This window comes from Pseudovirgaria hyperparasitica, assembly GCF_010093815.1.
Source record: "Pseudovirgaria hyperparasitica strain CBS 121739 unplaced genomic scaffold EJ05scaffold_19, whole genome shotgun sequence".
NCBI classification, from domain to species: domain Eukaryota; kingdom Fungi; phylum Ascomycota; class Dothideomycetes; order Acrospermales; family Acrospermaceae; genus Pseudovirgaria; species Pseudovirgaria hyperparasitica.
The window spans coordinates 659,260-676,247 of NW_022985567.1; the positions used below are offsets into that span (position 1 = coordinate 659,260).

General features: G+C 51.8%; 4 protein-coding genes across 4 annotated transcripts; 1 reads left to right on the forward strand and 3 right to left on the reverse strand.

Moving 5' to 3' along the window:
• Positions 1-624: 624 nt before the first annotated feature.
• On the reverse strand, positions 625-1,346 carry EJ05DRAFT_480254 (uncharacterized protein). Its single transcript, XM_033744838.1, has one exon. It carries the CDS (start codon positions 1,291-1,293, stop codon positions 706-708), a length of 588 nt encoding a protein of 195 aa, XP_033596244.1. The 5' UTR covers positions 1,294-1,346; the 3' UTR covers positions 625-705.
• A 3,714-nt stretch (positions 1,347-5,060) lies between these two features.
• On the forward strand, positions 5,061-9,636 carry EJ05DRAFT_171847 (uncharacterized protein). The gene is made up of 3 exons (XM_033739517.1): positions 5,061-5,085; positions 5,159-8,487; positions 8,537-9,636. Exons 2-3 carry the CDS (start codon positions 5,274-5,276, stop codon positions 9,442-9,444), a joined length of 4,122 nt encoding a protein of 1,373 aa, XP_033596245.1. The 5' UTR covers positions 5,061-5,085; positions 5,159-5,273; the 3' UTR covers positions 9,445-9,636.
• A 2,584-nt stretch (positions 9,637-12,220) lies between these two features.
• Positions 12,221-12,674, reverse strand: EJ05DRAFT_171874 (uncharacterized protein). The gene has a single exon (XM_033739518.1). It carries the CDS (start codon positions 12,591-12,593, stop codon positions 12,360-12,362), a length of 234 nt encoding a protein of 77 aa, XP_033596246.1. The 5' UTR covers positions 12,594-12,674; the 3' UTR covers positions 12,221-12,359.
• Positions 12,675-13,448: 774 nt separating this feature from the next.
• EJ05DRAFT_444668 (alpha,alpha-trehalose-phosphate synthase-like protein subunit Tps2) lies at positions 13,449-16,348 on the reverse strand (the record flags this gene model as incomplete). The annotated part of the gene is made up of 4 exons (XM_033742136.1): positions 13,449-13,663; positions 13,723-14,004; positions 14,054-15,977; positions 16,028-16,348. 4 exons carry the CDS (start codon positions 16,346-16,348, stop codon positions 13,449-13,451), a joined length of 2,742 nt encoding a protein of 913 aa, XP_033596247.1.
• Positions 16,349-16,988: the final 640 nt, after the last annotated feature.

The following is a 16,988-nucleotide window of genomic DNA, read 5'->3' on the forward strand; positions in this document are numbered from 1 at the left end:
TTCCATTGCTCGATCCACGCCGGCGCGCGCGCTTTTGGCACAACGTACACGCGCAACATGCCGTCGACGACTTCGACTTTCCCGCCGGCGAGAATCTTTAGCAGAGCCACTTTTTTGCCTGCTTTTACGAGACCTCCGGTACATGTCTCGAAATAGCACTCGACGCTAGCGGGAGTGTATTCGCCCGCCTCGTCCCATGGTACAGGCAGGATGTAGCTGAGGTGCTGGCCGAGACTCTCGTCTTCTGCGAACACCTTGACGAAATCTGTCTGTGCAGTCAGGGGGTAGAGAATCACTAGAGGGAGCTTGAGCGTGCTCGAGGCGTCCGTGGGAGTGTCGAGGTGCATTGCTGCGTCTTCCATGTCGGGTGTCTGGCCAGTGCTGCGAACGGCAATGTTGCGTGCTTTAAGCGCGTGGGCTAGAGTTGCCGCTTCATTGCGAGCTCTGGTCTCGCGCGCTTCGCGGTCACGTATGAGTTTATCAAGATGTGCCTTGCGGGCCTTGGTCTTGGAGAGGACAAGCTCCAGGGAAGCGTTAGAGGGATCAAGGGCGAGGCCATGAGAGCACGCGTCAAGAGCCTCAGAGATCTTGTCCAGAGCAAGGCAGGCCTGAGCAGAGCGATAGAAGGCTTTGACGTTACGTGGATTGAGGCGAAGTGTGGAGGCACAGTCACGGATGCAGGAACCGTAGTTTTCTGCGTACGTGTCAGGAGCAAACTGGGATAAACGACGGCAGAGGTGAGGGGCTGTCAAGAGAGAATGCGGAATACGGACTCTTTTCCAGATTGCATAGTGCGCGATTAACGTAACAGGCCTCTTCCATTTGCTTTTCTCTTGCCTCCTCTTCATCCAGATCGACCACGTTTGTTTCAATCTCCGGATCACCAGAGGGATTCCGGGGACCTCTCAGGGCTGTCAATGCCTTGTCGTAGTACTCTTTCGCATCCGACCAGCTCTTTGTCTTGGCACAATCGTTTCCTTGCTCTCTGAAGTTTGCTGCAATTTCGACACGAGTGCCTTCATAGGCCATCGCCTTTAGCGCTTCAAGCTCCAGATTCTCGCCGCCTTCGCCATCCGTCTCATCTAGAGTGGTCATAAACAGAGGCACCCGATTCATCAACTCCAAGACCTCGTCGGCGGTATGCTGCCGTACCGAAGCCATGCCTGGTGGCAGCGGCGCAGAGGGCTCACCTGGAGCGGCATGTTGAGTTTGGGCGCCAGGTTTCAGCGGGAAAGCTGGGATCTGTGCATAGGCAGACTCTGGAATGGCGTCTTGCTGATTGTTCAGCGCCATGTGGTGGGACTGCTCACTCTTTTTGAGGTTTCTTGAGAATGTTGAAATTGAAGGGAAGTGTGAAACATGACGCAGCTGTGTCAAAATTCACTAGCGTGTGTGTCGCTGTCGTTCCTGGACACTAAAACCTCAGGTTCCAATGGGATTGGCCTGCTCGGAGCTCTATACCGTATTAGGCATTAGCGCCGGGGAATTTGCGGCAGGTTTCTTTTGTGGTAGCGTGCGGGGAGAATGCTAGGGGTCCCTGCTGTGACCTGTCGAGGCGGCTCGAGGCAGCTTTGGCCCCAGTCCAATACAGCAATATGCATATCGTGTTATCATTGCGCCCAACACCTTTGCCGTCGTCTCGTATCTAGATGCTCGGGTGCGACTGCTCGGACGAAGGAGGCCTCTACGCACGCGTCAAGATCTACACTCTACACTCGGATCACTGGACAACGTTGCAACTGAAACAAACACGAAAGAAGGATTCGAGGTGACGACAGCTGTGGTCCACGCGGCGCGGCATCAATTGTTGAGATTACTTGACCTTGAGACGAGCAGATTACCATCGGTCGCCACCGTTCATCCCGTGTGCGCGATATAATGAAGAAGGATGCTGGGACGACAGTACAGGCTTAGTGATGCGAACCGTCGCTCTATTACAGGGCCAGCCGTATATGCACAACGGGCGGATTGTGAAAAAAGAGTATCGAAGGCACCAATGACATGGACTCTGCGATGTGATAAATAAGTGAGACCCAGGCTGCTGGAGCCGACGTCGACCATCTTCCCATGAAAGCGTCCAAGGTGAGATTGGAGGATGTGATGGATGTGATGGGCTTGATGGCAAGCAAGCGAGGACTGGACGATGGATTGCCGGATTCTATAAGCAGCGTTTCACGATATCGAATCAATGACCAAAAGTCCACTTATCCCAAAACGGCGTCGCGCAGGGCTCATGGCTTCGAAGCTGATCAGTCCACAGTAGTGATGGGTCAAGATTCGGGAAAACAGAACGAATGGACTGCCGTTGTTGCAGAGTCCCGAGACATGCGTCACAGCCAGATCAACAAAGAGAAGACGTAATTAGTGGATGATGGATGATGACCAAGAAGGATGACAGATGGGCACGGGGACAAGAGTCCAGACACCGACGCAAGGACCATAGTATAAGGTAGCAAGCAGTATACCGGTGTGGAAAAAGAGCAGCGATGACAGGACAGGCCCAAGGGAAATGCCGGGCAAAGGTGACGGCAGCCGTTGTAGTAATGTTGCACTTGGGGTGTGCTCGGGGCAGGGGGGAAGGCGGCGATAAAGGCAGGCCAAGACGGTTCGTGGCCGTTGGAGGATCGTGGAGCGAGTGCGAGCCGTGCTGTGCTGGCACTCCCGTCCTGCTTGTTCGACACTTGACAGCTATCTGCTAATGCCAATTACGTGCAACGATGTAGGATATCATCAGTGGTGCTATGTTTATCTCTTCAGAGCACATGCTGCAGTGCACCATTGGCCAAGTTGGTACAGGAAGGTCTGAAGTGTCAATTGATGAAAAGATATACAGTATAATATGCAGCAGAGCTTTTTGCTCGTCACGTCAAGCGAGATGGGGAGGGAGGGAGGGGGGAGAAGCCCTGGGCTCATTCCCGCCCTCCTGGTCCCGGCTGCCACGGACCGTGGATGACTGTCAAGGCCCAAAAGGGGTTTCACAGTATCGGTCCTTTTTTCTTTTTGGAGGTTCGAGTAAGTAGGTCAAGAGTCAAGAGGTCGAGGAGCCTTGCATGAGAATAAGGTTGTAGTACCGGGATAAACCTGTTTTTCTCCAGCTTTATGCGATAGTCGTCACCTACGCTATGGAAGGTAGGTACCTGGTAGGAAGGTAGGAAGGTAGGAAGGTAGGAAGGTAGATAATTAGCGTGACGCGTGATGAAACAGTCGAGAGAGAGATGAGAGAGAGGGCGCGAGAGTGATGAGTCGAGGTCGGGGAGGAGGCGGGCCGGGCAGGTTGGTTAGTTAGCTAAGGACGAAATAGACCAGCCGATGAGGCGGCGGCCGGGAGACGGAGACGGTTATCTTGATGCTAGCTAAGATGACTGCTAAGATGAGTGCGTGTGCGTGCTAAGTTGTGTTGGTGGTGGTGGTGGTGGTGATGGAGATGGAGATGGTGGTGGTGGTTGGTGGTGCTTCGTCTTTTCCTCCTCGGTCGCTGGCCACCTTGCCTATATGACGGCACCAATGACTTGTAGTATGCAGCCAGCCAGCCAGCCAGTGTATGCACTGCACTGCACTGCACTGCAGCCATCCAGCAGTCAGCAGCCAGCAGTCAGCAGCCAGCAGCCAGCACCTCCACACTGCTGGTAATAATACATGATGGGTCAAATTTCCCTTTTTCCCCTTTGAAGCCATGATTGGGTGCGGGCGTGCGGCTTGCCCCGAAACACAGGCTGGGTGGGGATGTTTTGGCGGTGCTGGCTGGTGGCCTGTTGCTACTTGTTAGCTTAGCCCCCCCTCTGCCTCCTACACTAGCTACCTACATACTACATACTACCTCCACTACCGTCGCCGCAATACCCCCTAAATCTGGAGGGAAGCAGAAGAGTAAGAGTAAGAAGAAGACGAAGAAGAGCCAGGCGGCGGCGCGTCAATTAGGATAGACAACATGACCGTCGCTCGCTAGCTACTTTATGGCCAATACCGTCAGTACTCGACTGGCTAACTAACTATTCATCAGTCTGGCCCCCTCTCCCTCCCCCAAGAACAAAACTCCCCACTCGGCTTAACCAGCTATGGGTTAGACTGTCACTGTTCCTTCATAATTCCCCTGTTCCTGGCCGATGTTCCCCTTGTTCCTTGTTCCCTGTCAATTACCCCTTGGAGAAACCGACCCAGACTTCTTTCTCCCATCATTGCCACTAATTACTGTTCCTATCAAAATTATCAAGGAGAGAGGGGGGGGGAGGGGAACACATAGACATGGGGCATGATGGGAGAGACTCATGTCCGACGCGAGGGTCCCCACTATGAATGAATTGGTGGATCTTTTGCATGTAGATTCTCATCACCATGTTTTTTCTCTCTCTCGTTGTGCTCATCAGAGTCGTGCTGCTGTCGCTTCTTCATCACTAATTCCTCTCTCTCTACCTCTTTCACTCACTTACTCAATTACTACTCACTTGCTCACTCACTCACTCCCTCCCTCTCCTCTCTCTTCTCTTTGAACTACGCCCGGCTGCGAATCGTTCCAACGCTGGCTAGTTGTCTCTCCATTTCGCATCTCCTTTCCTATCTTGCATACACTATCAATTCGCCGACCACAACTACCATCTCTCTCTGCTTCCATCCCCCTCCCCAAATCTTCAATTGAATCTTGGTACCTGGCTTAGGCTGGTGATCCAGAGAAAGAGAGAGAGAGAGATCTGAGCTAGGATTTGGGAAATACCATCCCTGACGTTCGGACATTGCCAGCAGACAAAAGTAGGTAAGCAGCCGTGCACGTACGTACTGCGATCCATGGATATTCGATGCACTCCGACCTACCCACTATGCAGCCATTGCCTGCCATTCCACCTCACACACACATCTTCTCCATCCTCCATCCTGGTCACCTGTCACTTTGTCGCCAAATCCCCTGCCCCCGGTCGCCATAATACACAACGCTTCCTCGTCTGTACTAAAGCATATTCAGTTCCTACAATTCATGTCCAGCCCTACCGATATCCACTCGCTCTGTTGTGCCTCCTTCGACCCTCAATTCACTTCCGTCTGCACTCCATAATTGTCCTCCTACCAGTCCTACTCGTCACTTTTCTATACCCAGTCAGTACCATACCCTGCTCAGACCAATTAATCTGCACACTCGCTCAAAGGCTTGTGCTAACATTCTTCTCAGTCATGTTATAGATTCATAGCTCTTTGTTTCAATCGTTGAGGGAAAACTTCCTCCAAGAGTCCGAACGCAGTGCTGGACACATCCTCTCTCGCTCACACACACGCACACACACACCATGGACTACTTCTCAGAGCAAGATGTCCATCACACTCCACACGCCGCTCTGCCAACTCCCTCCGACACGCCCTACCACACTCCCGTTCCTTCATCGAGGCGCTCCTCACGATTCGGCACTCCCTCACCTCTTCCTCTGTCGTCTTCGCCGCCACCACTTCCACCAGACCCTGCGAGCCAAGCAACAGATCCTGCAAATGACGAGAAAATTTCGATTCTAGATCCTCGCCGCTTCACTCCGACTCTACACGCGAATCTTGTTTCCGAAATATTGACACTACGCCGGGAGTTGGACTCCAAGCATAGATACATAGAAGGCATAGAGACAGACTTGGAAGCTGCAAAAAGCGAGAACGATGCGCTCAACCAGGAGATATCGCAGCGCGATAAGAAGAATCGTTCTCTGAAGAGTCAATTGAAGCACTTTGAAGACGAAACAATGTCTGCCCTCGACCAATTAGCCAAGGAAAAGGAAGACATCACGGCCGCAAACCAGGAGTTAAAGACGAGGCTTGAAGCTTCACAGAAACGAGTGAAGATCCAAGACGACGAATCAGATCGCATTCATACCGAATGGGAGAGGGAAAAGGAGCAATGGGAAGGAGAGAAGCGCGTGTATGAGAGACGAGTGCATGCGACCGAGACACGTCTACGAATAGTTCTTGACGAGCTAGCTGCCCAACAGCCTGCAGAGGCACACGGTGACAGCGAAGCTGAAGATGCCACCATGGACAGTGGGCTTGGCAACGACAGCGATACTGCCAGCAATTACTCCAGGTCTGGCAGCCGCACTGATTCAATCACCCGCCTCTCCAAGCATGGCAGGACGATGAGCAACAGCAGCCACAAGAGCATCGGCCGCCTCTACAGATTCTCAACGCAGAGTATCAACGGCGTTGAATCTGTTCAAAAGGTCAATGGAATGAGTTTGGCAGATGAACTAAAATTTGACGAGGAAGACGAAGATCTCGAGGAATTCGAGTTGGACTCTGACGACTTTCCGGAGCATGAAATGCGAGCCCGTCGGGCTCTGGAGTCACGACAGTCTACTTATCAGGATGAGAAGGCCAAGCGGATTCTGGGCTTGATGAACGACTCCAAGGCAGATGCGGATGTTGAACGTTCCAAATCCGTCGAGTCTGTCACCACGCGTGCGGAATCCAGGACGGAGTCGAGGACTGAAGTGAGAGCAGATTCTCGAATGGATCGAGTGCAAAGTTCCTTTGATTCTACAAACGCTCGAGATTCGTGCGATGGCTGGCTACGGTACCGCGGTACACCTTCAACTGTCTACGAAGTCGAATCAATCGACACGACTGTGCCGAAGCCCCAGTATGTGGACACTGGAGTCCAGTACTCGCCTCCGCCTTCACCGGTGTTGGCACCTGTAGACTCAAAGGATGCAGAGCCTGTTGTAGTTGACGAATCCTGCAACGCGAACGAAGCACATGAAGTCGAGGCCAACCAACGCAGGAAACGCGTGTCGCTCGGTCCTCCAAACTCGACCGTTCAACAGTCCTCGGAGCCGATGCAAGATGCAGCTGCTATGGTATCCAGTTCGATGCAAACCACTGATCATCCCCTCAGTCCTCCAGCCACTCCCAAGCTCGAGCAATCCCCGCCTCGTAAACTTGGTCTCCTCAAGACGAACGTGTCCACCACGGCTACACAAACTGATCCAGTGAACTTCGCAGACCAGTCCAAGGACGAAGTCTCGCACTCGAAGAGATCAGGACCTCCGTCTCCAATCACAGTTCCTTGCATCGTAATCTCGCCCACGCTTTCCGCTCCTTCATCACCGAGACAGGCAGTTCTGCCACCAAACACCCGAAACATCGCCGTCCAGGCATCCTTTGTTCATTCAGTCCCTATGAGGTCGGTTTCAGTACAGACTGAGTCCATCAGGTCAGCTACACGGTTTGCAAAGCTACCCCCCCACCTGCTGCCATCTGCAATCCGCTCTACGCCTGGTACTCCCGAGCCAGGGCAAGAACCTGACAACAAGAGCAGGTCTGAGCTAAGCCAGGTGTCAGAGAAGCTTCTCGGCCGTGTTGCTCTGCTTCGAATGGCGCATGAGGGCGCTTCAGATCCACAAAAGTCCGATGACACGAAAACAGAAAATAGATATCCTGGCAATAATGATAATGGTTTTATTGTTCAAAACAAAGGAGAGGGCATAAGGAGGCCTTTCCGGACCAGCAGCTTATTCGCCGGTTTCACTGGGGCCAGCTCCGACGAAGATGAGGACCGGGGAGACGCCAGCGACGAGGAGAGCAAATCGTCTTTGCGCTCAACAACCACACCTGGCAACCGGGCTCTCAAACATGGGCGACCGTTTGGTACTCCGCCAACACCGGTTCCTGAGGAAAATGAAAACTTGTCGAGGTCGAATTCCAAGGACCTGTCAGGGACCAGCCCACGTGCTTCTGTCGAGAAGCAAGCAAAGATTGTCAAGCCCTTGCAACGTTCGTCCAGTAGCAAGCGTCTATCTGGCAGCATACGGCGATCTGCACTCATTCATAGTGGCAATGCAGTGCACATGCAGCGCTCTCGAAGTCCTAGTTTAGGCAGTACTAATTCTGGCGATACGCGCCGCTACGTCACGAAGCCTCCATTCCCAGTCCCAACAAGGTCAAGCTCACGTCGCTTGCCGATGAGCAAAAGTGAGGGTTCCCAAAGTCCAACACATCGACCAAATGGTGCAATGCCAGGCCGCCTCGGCGGATACAAGAAGCATGCTAGACAGGACAGTCTACGTAAAGTTCGCTCAGCTGCTGTCATCCAGAGAGGTGCTCGTGTCAGGAGTCGCTCACCACCACTATCTGCCCAGCCATCGGAATCCTCTCAAATTCCCCCAATGCCAAATGACGTCGTTGCTTCTCCTCAATTATCATTCTCGAACTCCAAATTCGGCCACAAGGCTGACCACTCGACAAACACGATTCTCACTGGCAGTGGCTCCGTCGGCAGTTCGGTGCAGTCCAATAGCGTTGTAGATGCGATAGCAGCCACGATGGTAGGAGAGTGGATGTGGAAATATGTTCGGAAGCGAAAGTCCTTTGGTGTCACTGAGTCGCCCAATGATATAGCAGACGACGGGAATGGCGTCAGGCACAGACGCTGGGTATGGCTCTCACCCTATGAACGATCTGTAATGTGGAGCAGCAAGCAGCCAACAAGTGGAACGGCTCTGCTGGGCAAGAGCGGACGCAAGCGTACGTTCACACAAAGGACCTGGAGAGATACTGAGCTAACAACCCATAGTTACCATTCAGTCCGTACTTGACGTGCCAGACAATGCTCCGCCACCAAAGATGACATCGGGACAGCAAGTCTTTAACCGGTCAATCCTGATTTTGACTCCGGCACGCGCCCTGAAGTTTACCGCTGTATCCAAGGAACGGCACTACCTTTGGCTGACTGCTTTATCTTTTCTTGCCTCTTCCGGCAACGGCCATCACGAAGTGGAAACGTCAACCGTCGCAGATTCGACTCCACCACCAATCCCCACACGGGCACCACCGGAGATTCCGAAGCAACAGGGATCGGTCGCAGTACGCCGACCTCATATCCGTGACTCGGTACGTCTAGCGAAGGAGAAATCACAACCTTCGATGCACTCTGGGGCATATGTCGAGCCTATCCAAGAATACTATTCCTCGAGGGCCAGCCCATCCATTTCCGATGCGGCATTGCCACCTTGCGTACCTCGCTATGGACATGGCCGCAAGAGAAGCGCTACAGGACCTCGCATCCCGCCGCCTCCTATCAACACATCTTTTCGCAGCTTTTCGAGCAACCAAGTACCGCAGATTCACTCGGCTGGTTTACAGTCTACGGCTTCTTCAGAGTACTACGCCGCTGCCTCGGCTCCTTCTTCGATCTACAGCCCGCAAAGTGTGGTGACGAGCGGTCGACCGTCGGAGTCCTCGACGATTGCCCACCACAACTTCTTCGATGCAATGGGAACCGTCCGAATGGAGGCGTTCGTTGCAGAGACTACGCGACCGAACGGTGAAGAGACAACTCTGATTTCTTCAATGTGGGGCAACGGGCGCAAGCCAATTGGCAGAAAACGCAACAACAGCCAGTGGAGCAGCAGCACCAACGAGGGCCACCGAATGCTCGAAGAACTCGGATACGACCCCCATGATCCATTCAGGGGATTTTGAGCAGTCAATTGCGCAGCACTGCAGCCTACGTTCATTTACGAGTCCAGTCACTAGCCAAACGCTTCCTATCTTTCCTTTGCTCTCTCTCGTTTATCCGCCCTACAGGGCGCACCACAAACCTAATTTCCTTTTTCCTGTACAATCATCAGGCCTACCAGCCAGCCAGCCAGCGTCCGCCTTTTTTTTTCGCCTCTTCTGCGGGCCACGATACCCTTTCTCTCGTTAAATTTAGCTGCCTGTCTGGCTGTCTGTATTATGAATCTTTTTTCTCCCCCGAGCATTCGAACGAACCGAAAAAGTGGCTAGACAAAAGTGTCCCCCCCCCTTATTAGCGTTCACGTGCACACATTGTAACCTGTCTGGACGGCGTGGAGGGTGGAGGTGTTAGCTAGGCTCTCTCTCTCTCTCTCTCTCTCGTGTTTTGGGGGATGGGGGTCTACGCTTTCGAGCACACAAATCTCTATGTATACATACATATATATATATACACTCACACACACTCACACACAACAATAACAACAATGACAACAACAAGGACGGTAGGAACATGGAAACCATGGGGAAGAGTATATATATATAACTAAGAATTAGAGTAAAGAAGAAGAATTAAGTGCTCACTGCATTCATTCTTGACCTTTTTTTTTTCTTTTTTTTCACTTGACTTAACTATGGTCTCTCTCATGCGTTACCGAACGGGGACATCCACGTCCCTGTCTGTCTGTTGACTGTCTCTCTCCATGCCTCGGACATATCACCACCCATCCACCCCTTCCCTTTGGATATTTGGTAAAAAAAGCTATTTATTTATATATCCACGATCGACCTCGGGACTAGGAAAGCTGACTTGTACAGGAATGGTACCAGACTAACACAGACTAACACAGCCCAAAACCAACACGACACAACCTACGGTAAATGTACACAATATACATGTGTGAAACTAGACTTAAACGCCCCCCCTTTCCTCCCTCTCTTCTCCCTCCCCCCTTTTTAACCTTTTCAATTTCCCTCTCCTCCTCCTCCTTAAAACGGTATTGTGCGTGTGTCGGAATGTTAGAATGTTAGAAACGTCAATTATACCAGAATGTCAATACATCAATACATTAACATGTCAAAAAAGGCGGATTGGGGCTATTACTAGGGGGGGGACTAGGACTAGATGGAGTATTATTACCCGAAAGTTTAATTATTTTTCTTTTTCAAATTGGGAGGGAAGGGGAGGGAAGGGGAGGGAGGGAGGGAAAAGGGAGGGTTTCTGATTGCCTTTTACGGTTTACACCTCCCTGCCTTCTCCTTTCTTCTTTTTTTTAGGCCTTCTTTTACCTTCTGTTGCTTTTTTAGGGGGCTTTTTTGTACTTGGTATGGGAGTGGAGGGATGGGGATTAAGAGGGTTGGGGTTGGGTATGGGTATGGGATGGGTATGGGATTGGATGTTGCGGGAGACTATTAGGATGTATGTACTGTACTGGTTAGGATGATATGTTGGATGTAAATTAGGGAGGAGATCGTTGGATAGGGTAGGGTAGGGTGGGATAGGATACAGGGATGGACGGCACGCAAGATGCAGATCCTACTACAGCATAGACATCACATTAGACTACCTAAACTAGATCCTACTATAGTATAGATACTATAGATCCTTCTATAGTAGACTACTATAAACGGATAAAGCATATCACCTAGGCGATGATATATAGGTCCTACCCCGACAAGGACGGCATGTAAACGGGATATAGACACATGGACAAGACATGGATGGCCAGCGTGTAAACAGACGCATGGACATAGACACATGGACACAGACACATAGATAAGACACATGGATAAGACATGGATGGACGACATATAAACAGACGCACAGATAAGATAGGATATAGGGATACACGGCACGTAAGATGTAGATCCTACTATAGTATAGATATTATATTAGACTATCTAAACTAGATCCTACTATACTATAGATACTATAGATCCTTCTATAGTAGACTACTATAAACGGATAAAGCACATCACCTAGGCGATGATATACAGGTCCTATCCCGATAAGGACGGCATGTAAACGGGATATAGACACATGGACAAGACAGGATACATTGGTAGACGGCACGCAAGATGCAGATCCTATAACCGACACAGACACTAAAGATCCTACAACAGCACAGACACTACAGCAGACTAATGACCATAAACAGACAAAGCACACCACCCAGACGATGACACACAGATCCTACTCCAGCACAGACAGCACACCACCACCTAGACCACCACGGATGCCGCATAGACACATCCACTAACCAAAACAGCTCCCCAACCCTCCACCACCACACCACCGAAACAAGACATAGAACCCTACACCGACACTCCGGTATCTATAGATTCCACACCCCCTTACCACCCCTACCCCAACACAGACTCCTCCCGCTCCAAGAGGGACCAAGACTGCCATACACAGACAGACAGAAGCACGCCACCGACAAGTCCAGCCAAAAGACACATACACATGTAAACAAGACCATGGATACCACAAACAGACAAAGCACGCCATCCACTCACACGCCAGGATACTACCAATACATCCCATAGCTATCAGGAGGATCGCATAGTATACTCCGGCTACAGACTCTCTCTGGTAGGACATGGACCCCCCTTCTCTACACCTCTATCACACACAGACTCGCGCAGACTCGCGCTATAGGATAAGACTCAGACTCATCCCTCCTGGATAGTACGTACACACACAGACATGCAACACACAGGCCCTACCCTCCACCACCAAACTCTACCGAGACAAGAGATATCGCCGCACGCAGAACACCGAAACACTAAACACAGAGAAACGCGGGAGTAGATCACGGCATTTCCTTCCTTCGTTCCTTCATTCACCCCATCCAACCCATCCCATCCATCCCATCCACTCACTCAATCCAACCCATCCATCCCATCAATCCACCCATCCATCCACCCATCAATCCACCCATCAATCCACCCATCAATCCACCCATCAATCCACCCATCAATCCATCAATCCACCCATCAATCCACCCATCAATCCACCCATCAATCCACCCATCAATCCCAAGCATAACCCCCCCCCCTCGCCCACATCTCAAAAGCCCATATCCTTCTTTACACGCCATCATCATCAGCATCACAACACAACACAACACAACACAACACAACACAACATCTCACCCCACCCCGCTGTCTCCTCCTCCTCCACCTCTACCGTCATTCTCCTTCTCCTTCTCCTTCTCCTTCTCCATTCTTCCCCCGGTTCTCCGTCGCCATCTCCGTCGCCCTTCTCCGCTCTGCCTACAACAAACATACGCACTTTACGCACTTACACATCCCATCTACACCACCGTGGGGAACTTGTCCGTGCGGAAAGGGAGATGGGTGAGCGTTGTGGGGAGGTGGGGAATTAAGGGGAGGAGAGCGTTGTGGGGAGGTGGATAGGGGGACGGGAGGGTAAGGGGAATAGGGGCTTGTGAGGAGCAACACGAGGCCATCAAGGCAAGGGGAGCAAGGGAAGGCAAGAGGTCGATCATGAGCTAGGGGTTCGTAGATGTGCGGATGTCGTGATGGGTGACGTGCAGGGTGTTTTACTTCATGTTCGAGGGTATGTGTGATGTGTGATGTGTGATGTGCGGCAAGGGGAGGAGGGCATGGATAGATGGATCGACACAGAAGTCCCAAGTTTGCGTCAACAAGATACGTGCTCTTTTCTATGCATGCATACATGGATGCATGTGTTTGCGTCTATGGAGTAATGCAGATCCAGGACCATTCAATCGTCTATGTGCGCACGTATCCACAGCCTGTCCTCCCAAACGCGATGCTGTCAACATACTCCTCGAGTGGGCCTTGCTCGATGTCCTAATCCTACCACAATCGTCTATCCGGAGATATGCACAAGGGGTGCTCGCATCGCCGTGTGATCCGCGCCACCGCCCTTACTGATCGTCGTCATGGTCGTCACTACATGCAGCGTGTGAGCATCAAGTCTACAGCCTGCTCTCCGGAACTTGCCCGTCGACGACAGCTACAGCACCGACATTCCCCGCGTCGGCAGTGCCGTTGAGCAGCGAGACGACGGAGATGACGTCGCCAGGCTCAAGGAGATGCCAGCTAGCCAGCGTCTGCTTCGAGCTGGCGCCAACCGTGACGGAGAACACGTGGTCGTCTGGAAGCGAGGTCTGGCGGAGCGAGCGAAACATATCTACGAATCTTGTTAGCATTCATATCCCACACAACAGAACCACAAGTGCCGAATCGTACCTTCGTCCGTGAAGTCGTCGCCTAGACAGAGCACGAATTCTGGTGGGTCGCCTTCTTCGTTGCCATACGCCTTCACCAGACGCTTTGCGATTTCACCTTTGTTGACAAAGCGAGGCCGCACTTCGAGATTCGCTTTGCCAGTCATGACTTCCACGTCCCACTTCTTGGCCACGGTGGCCTCGAGGTGCTTCTGACACTCACGTGCCTGGAAGGCGCCATACTCGGGATCAGCTCGACGGTAGTGCCATGTCAGCGCTATCTTCTTGCGCTCGATAAACGAGCCTCGAAGCCTGTTAGTGCATGCGCTCCTAGTGTACAGCAACTTGCTCACCTTGAGTACGCTCAGTGTAGAACTGGAAGATACGCATCACTTCAGATTGCCAGCTCATGTCCGTCTTCTCCGTAAGATTCTCCCACTCTTCAGACCCTGGATGGCGCATGAAGCTGCCGTGTTCGGCACTCAGTCCTAGCTCAGAGATGTGGCCCATCCATTCATCCAAGAATGCCTGATCACGACCGCTGATGATCCAGACAGAGTTTGCCGGGTCGGATGCCAGAGTCTTTATGGTCCGAATCACACGGTCTGATGGAATAGCTGACTGTGGATCCCTCACGATCGGAGTCAAAGTACCATCATAATCGAACATGAAAAGGCGTTTCCGTGAGTTTCTGTACTGGTAGAGCAGCTTCGCACGATCCAAAGCTGGAGTGGCAAAAGACTGATCAAAGGAAGCTAGGTTGGTCATAAGCCGCTTGAGATAGTTCGTGGTCCACGCTTGTACGTTGTTTGCCACTACGTGCTCATACAGTCGATCTTGTTGCGCCTTGCGTTGGTCTTCGTCCATTGTCAGCGCGCGATCTATTGCATCTGCAACACCGCCAAGATCCCACGGGTTGACATGTATCGCGTTACCCAGGCTGCCTGCTGTTCCTGAGAACTCGGATAGAATGAGAGGTCCAGAGTGGTCTTTCTGGCAGATTACATACTCTAGACTGGTCGTATTCATGCCATCTCGAACACTTGTTATAAGACCGACATCGGCGAGTCGCAGTAGTGCAAAGTATTCCTCCTTCGCTAGATACTGCGGATAGTGCTGTACTGGAGTGAAACTGAGCGAGCCATAGGCACCGTTGATACGAGCAGCAAGGTCGGAGATCTTGTTGATGAGCTTACTGTCCTCGTTGTCCGGATCTCCTGGGACGCTTCCTGGACTTGTGACCTGGATGAGCACAACCTTGTCTCTCCACTCAGGATAACGTTCCAAGAATATCTCAAAGGCTTGTAGCTTCTGGGTAACACCCTTGATCGCATCTAACCTATCACGACCAACGATAATCTTCTTCCCAGCATACAGCTCTTTGATTGCCTGCATTTTTTCTGCTATTACAGGATCATCAAACGCAGCCTTCTTGGTTGTCTCCGCATTGATCCCGATCGGGAAAACATCGACTGCGACGTGAGCTCCGTAAGCGTCAACGCCTGCAGATGAAGAGTCGAAACCCAAGATACGAGTACAGCAAGACGAGAAGTGGCGAGAGTAGCTGTAAGACTGAAAGCCAATCATGTTGGCACCCAGCACACCCTCGAGAATCTCCTTCCGCCGACTCAAACATCTGTAGAACTCGCTACTCGGGAACGGGACATGCAGGAAGAAGCCAATATATACGTGTGGGAGACGCTGGCGCAACAAGCTTGGGAGGAGCAACAAGTGATAGTCGTGGATAAGGATGATGTCTCCAGGTTTGTAGATTTCCAATATTCGATCCGCGAAGAGCTTGTTCATGCGGTAGTAGTCTGCCCAATGTTTTCGAGCGGCCCGGCCGTCTTTCGGCTCATTCTGCTTGTAATGGAAGAGGGTGTACAGTTCATTTTCGGCAAATTTCCTCCACCTCGACTGATCTTTAATGATGGCGGTCTCGGTCTTGTCATCATATTCGTCCATGAGCCAGACAGGAACTATTTTTCCACCATTGTCGCGCTCAAGCTGCTTCTCCAGCTCCCGTCTTTTGTCTTTGGTGATATGAAACCCCTCAGATTGACCAGGAACAGGCGGTTTTCCACCGTTCACCGGGATTGGAGCTGAGGCTTTGTTGATAGGATTTACATTTGTAGCGGAATTTGTTGCTGCATGCGTTGGTATTTCAATAAATTCCCCAGTCCAGCCAACCAGAGTGTGGTCCCAGGGGGAGGAAGGAGACGCAAGGTAAGAGAAAGAGTCGAAGAGGGCGGAGGTTCCACGTCTTGATCTGAGTTCCTAGACAACATAAGCAAGAATGCCAGCATGGATCTGAATCCAGTACTTACCCAATCGCCGCCTGGAGAATATCCTATGTTATACGGGACACAGAAGGCTGCACTGATGATGCCACCGCTCAGATTGAGTCCTGGATGTGCGGCTTTTGGGTCTATCTCGACCTTGTCCTTCCCAATGTTTGTGGGCGGGGACTTGGCCAGGCTCAATCGACGGAGCAATTCTGCTCCCGACGTTGCACCCTTTGCAACCTCTGTAGGCGAACTAGGGCGTCCGCCATTTTGTGCTTCAAAGTAAGAGTCAGGGTTTGCTGGAGGGAACGGTGTCCCGTCGGCCGTAGAGCTCGGTTCGGTGTAGGCAGACTGTCCACTCATGTGCACGCCTGGAGTTACAGGCGGAAGCCCTCTGGAGCCATAGAAGTTCGTGGGAGACTCCTCGGCTAACCTCACAGAACGAGGCGACTGCGAAGATTTGGGGGACTTGGGTGAGGATGGTGCCGACATGGACTCGGTTTCTTGTGAATCCTGCTGCATTGTGACGAACAGAGATCAGCTTCAGCAAAATATTGAACGATTCGGGCGCAGGCCGAAGGCGATTGAGAGAATGATGCAACGTAGCAGCTAACAACAGTGTAGTCAAAGGGTGAGGGTGGAGCCAGTAAACATAACGGTAGGTAAGATGAGTAAGGATTGAGCACTGTCAAGCAGGAGAAAGCAGCGAGGGACGAGTACGGTCGGTGATAGGTAAAGGTCAGGTCACCCCAGACTTCTTGCTGCTCACCTTGCTTTTAGCTGGTACAGCAGGTATGTCTTTCGCTGCGTGTCCACAGCTGGGGACGAGGATGGATCCAGAGTATACCACTGTAGCCCACGTTGCGTCACTCTGGCATTCTCAGACGAGCAGGGATGTCGCTGGGGTTTGATTGGTCGGGGAGGTCAAGGATGGGACGAGGTAAGAGTGGATGAGGCGGTGGTAGGTATGTTATGAGTTGTCGTTTAAGGTTGAGCAAAGGGA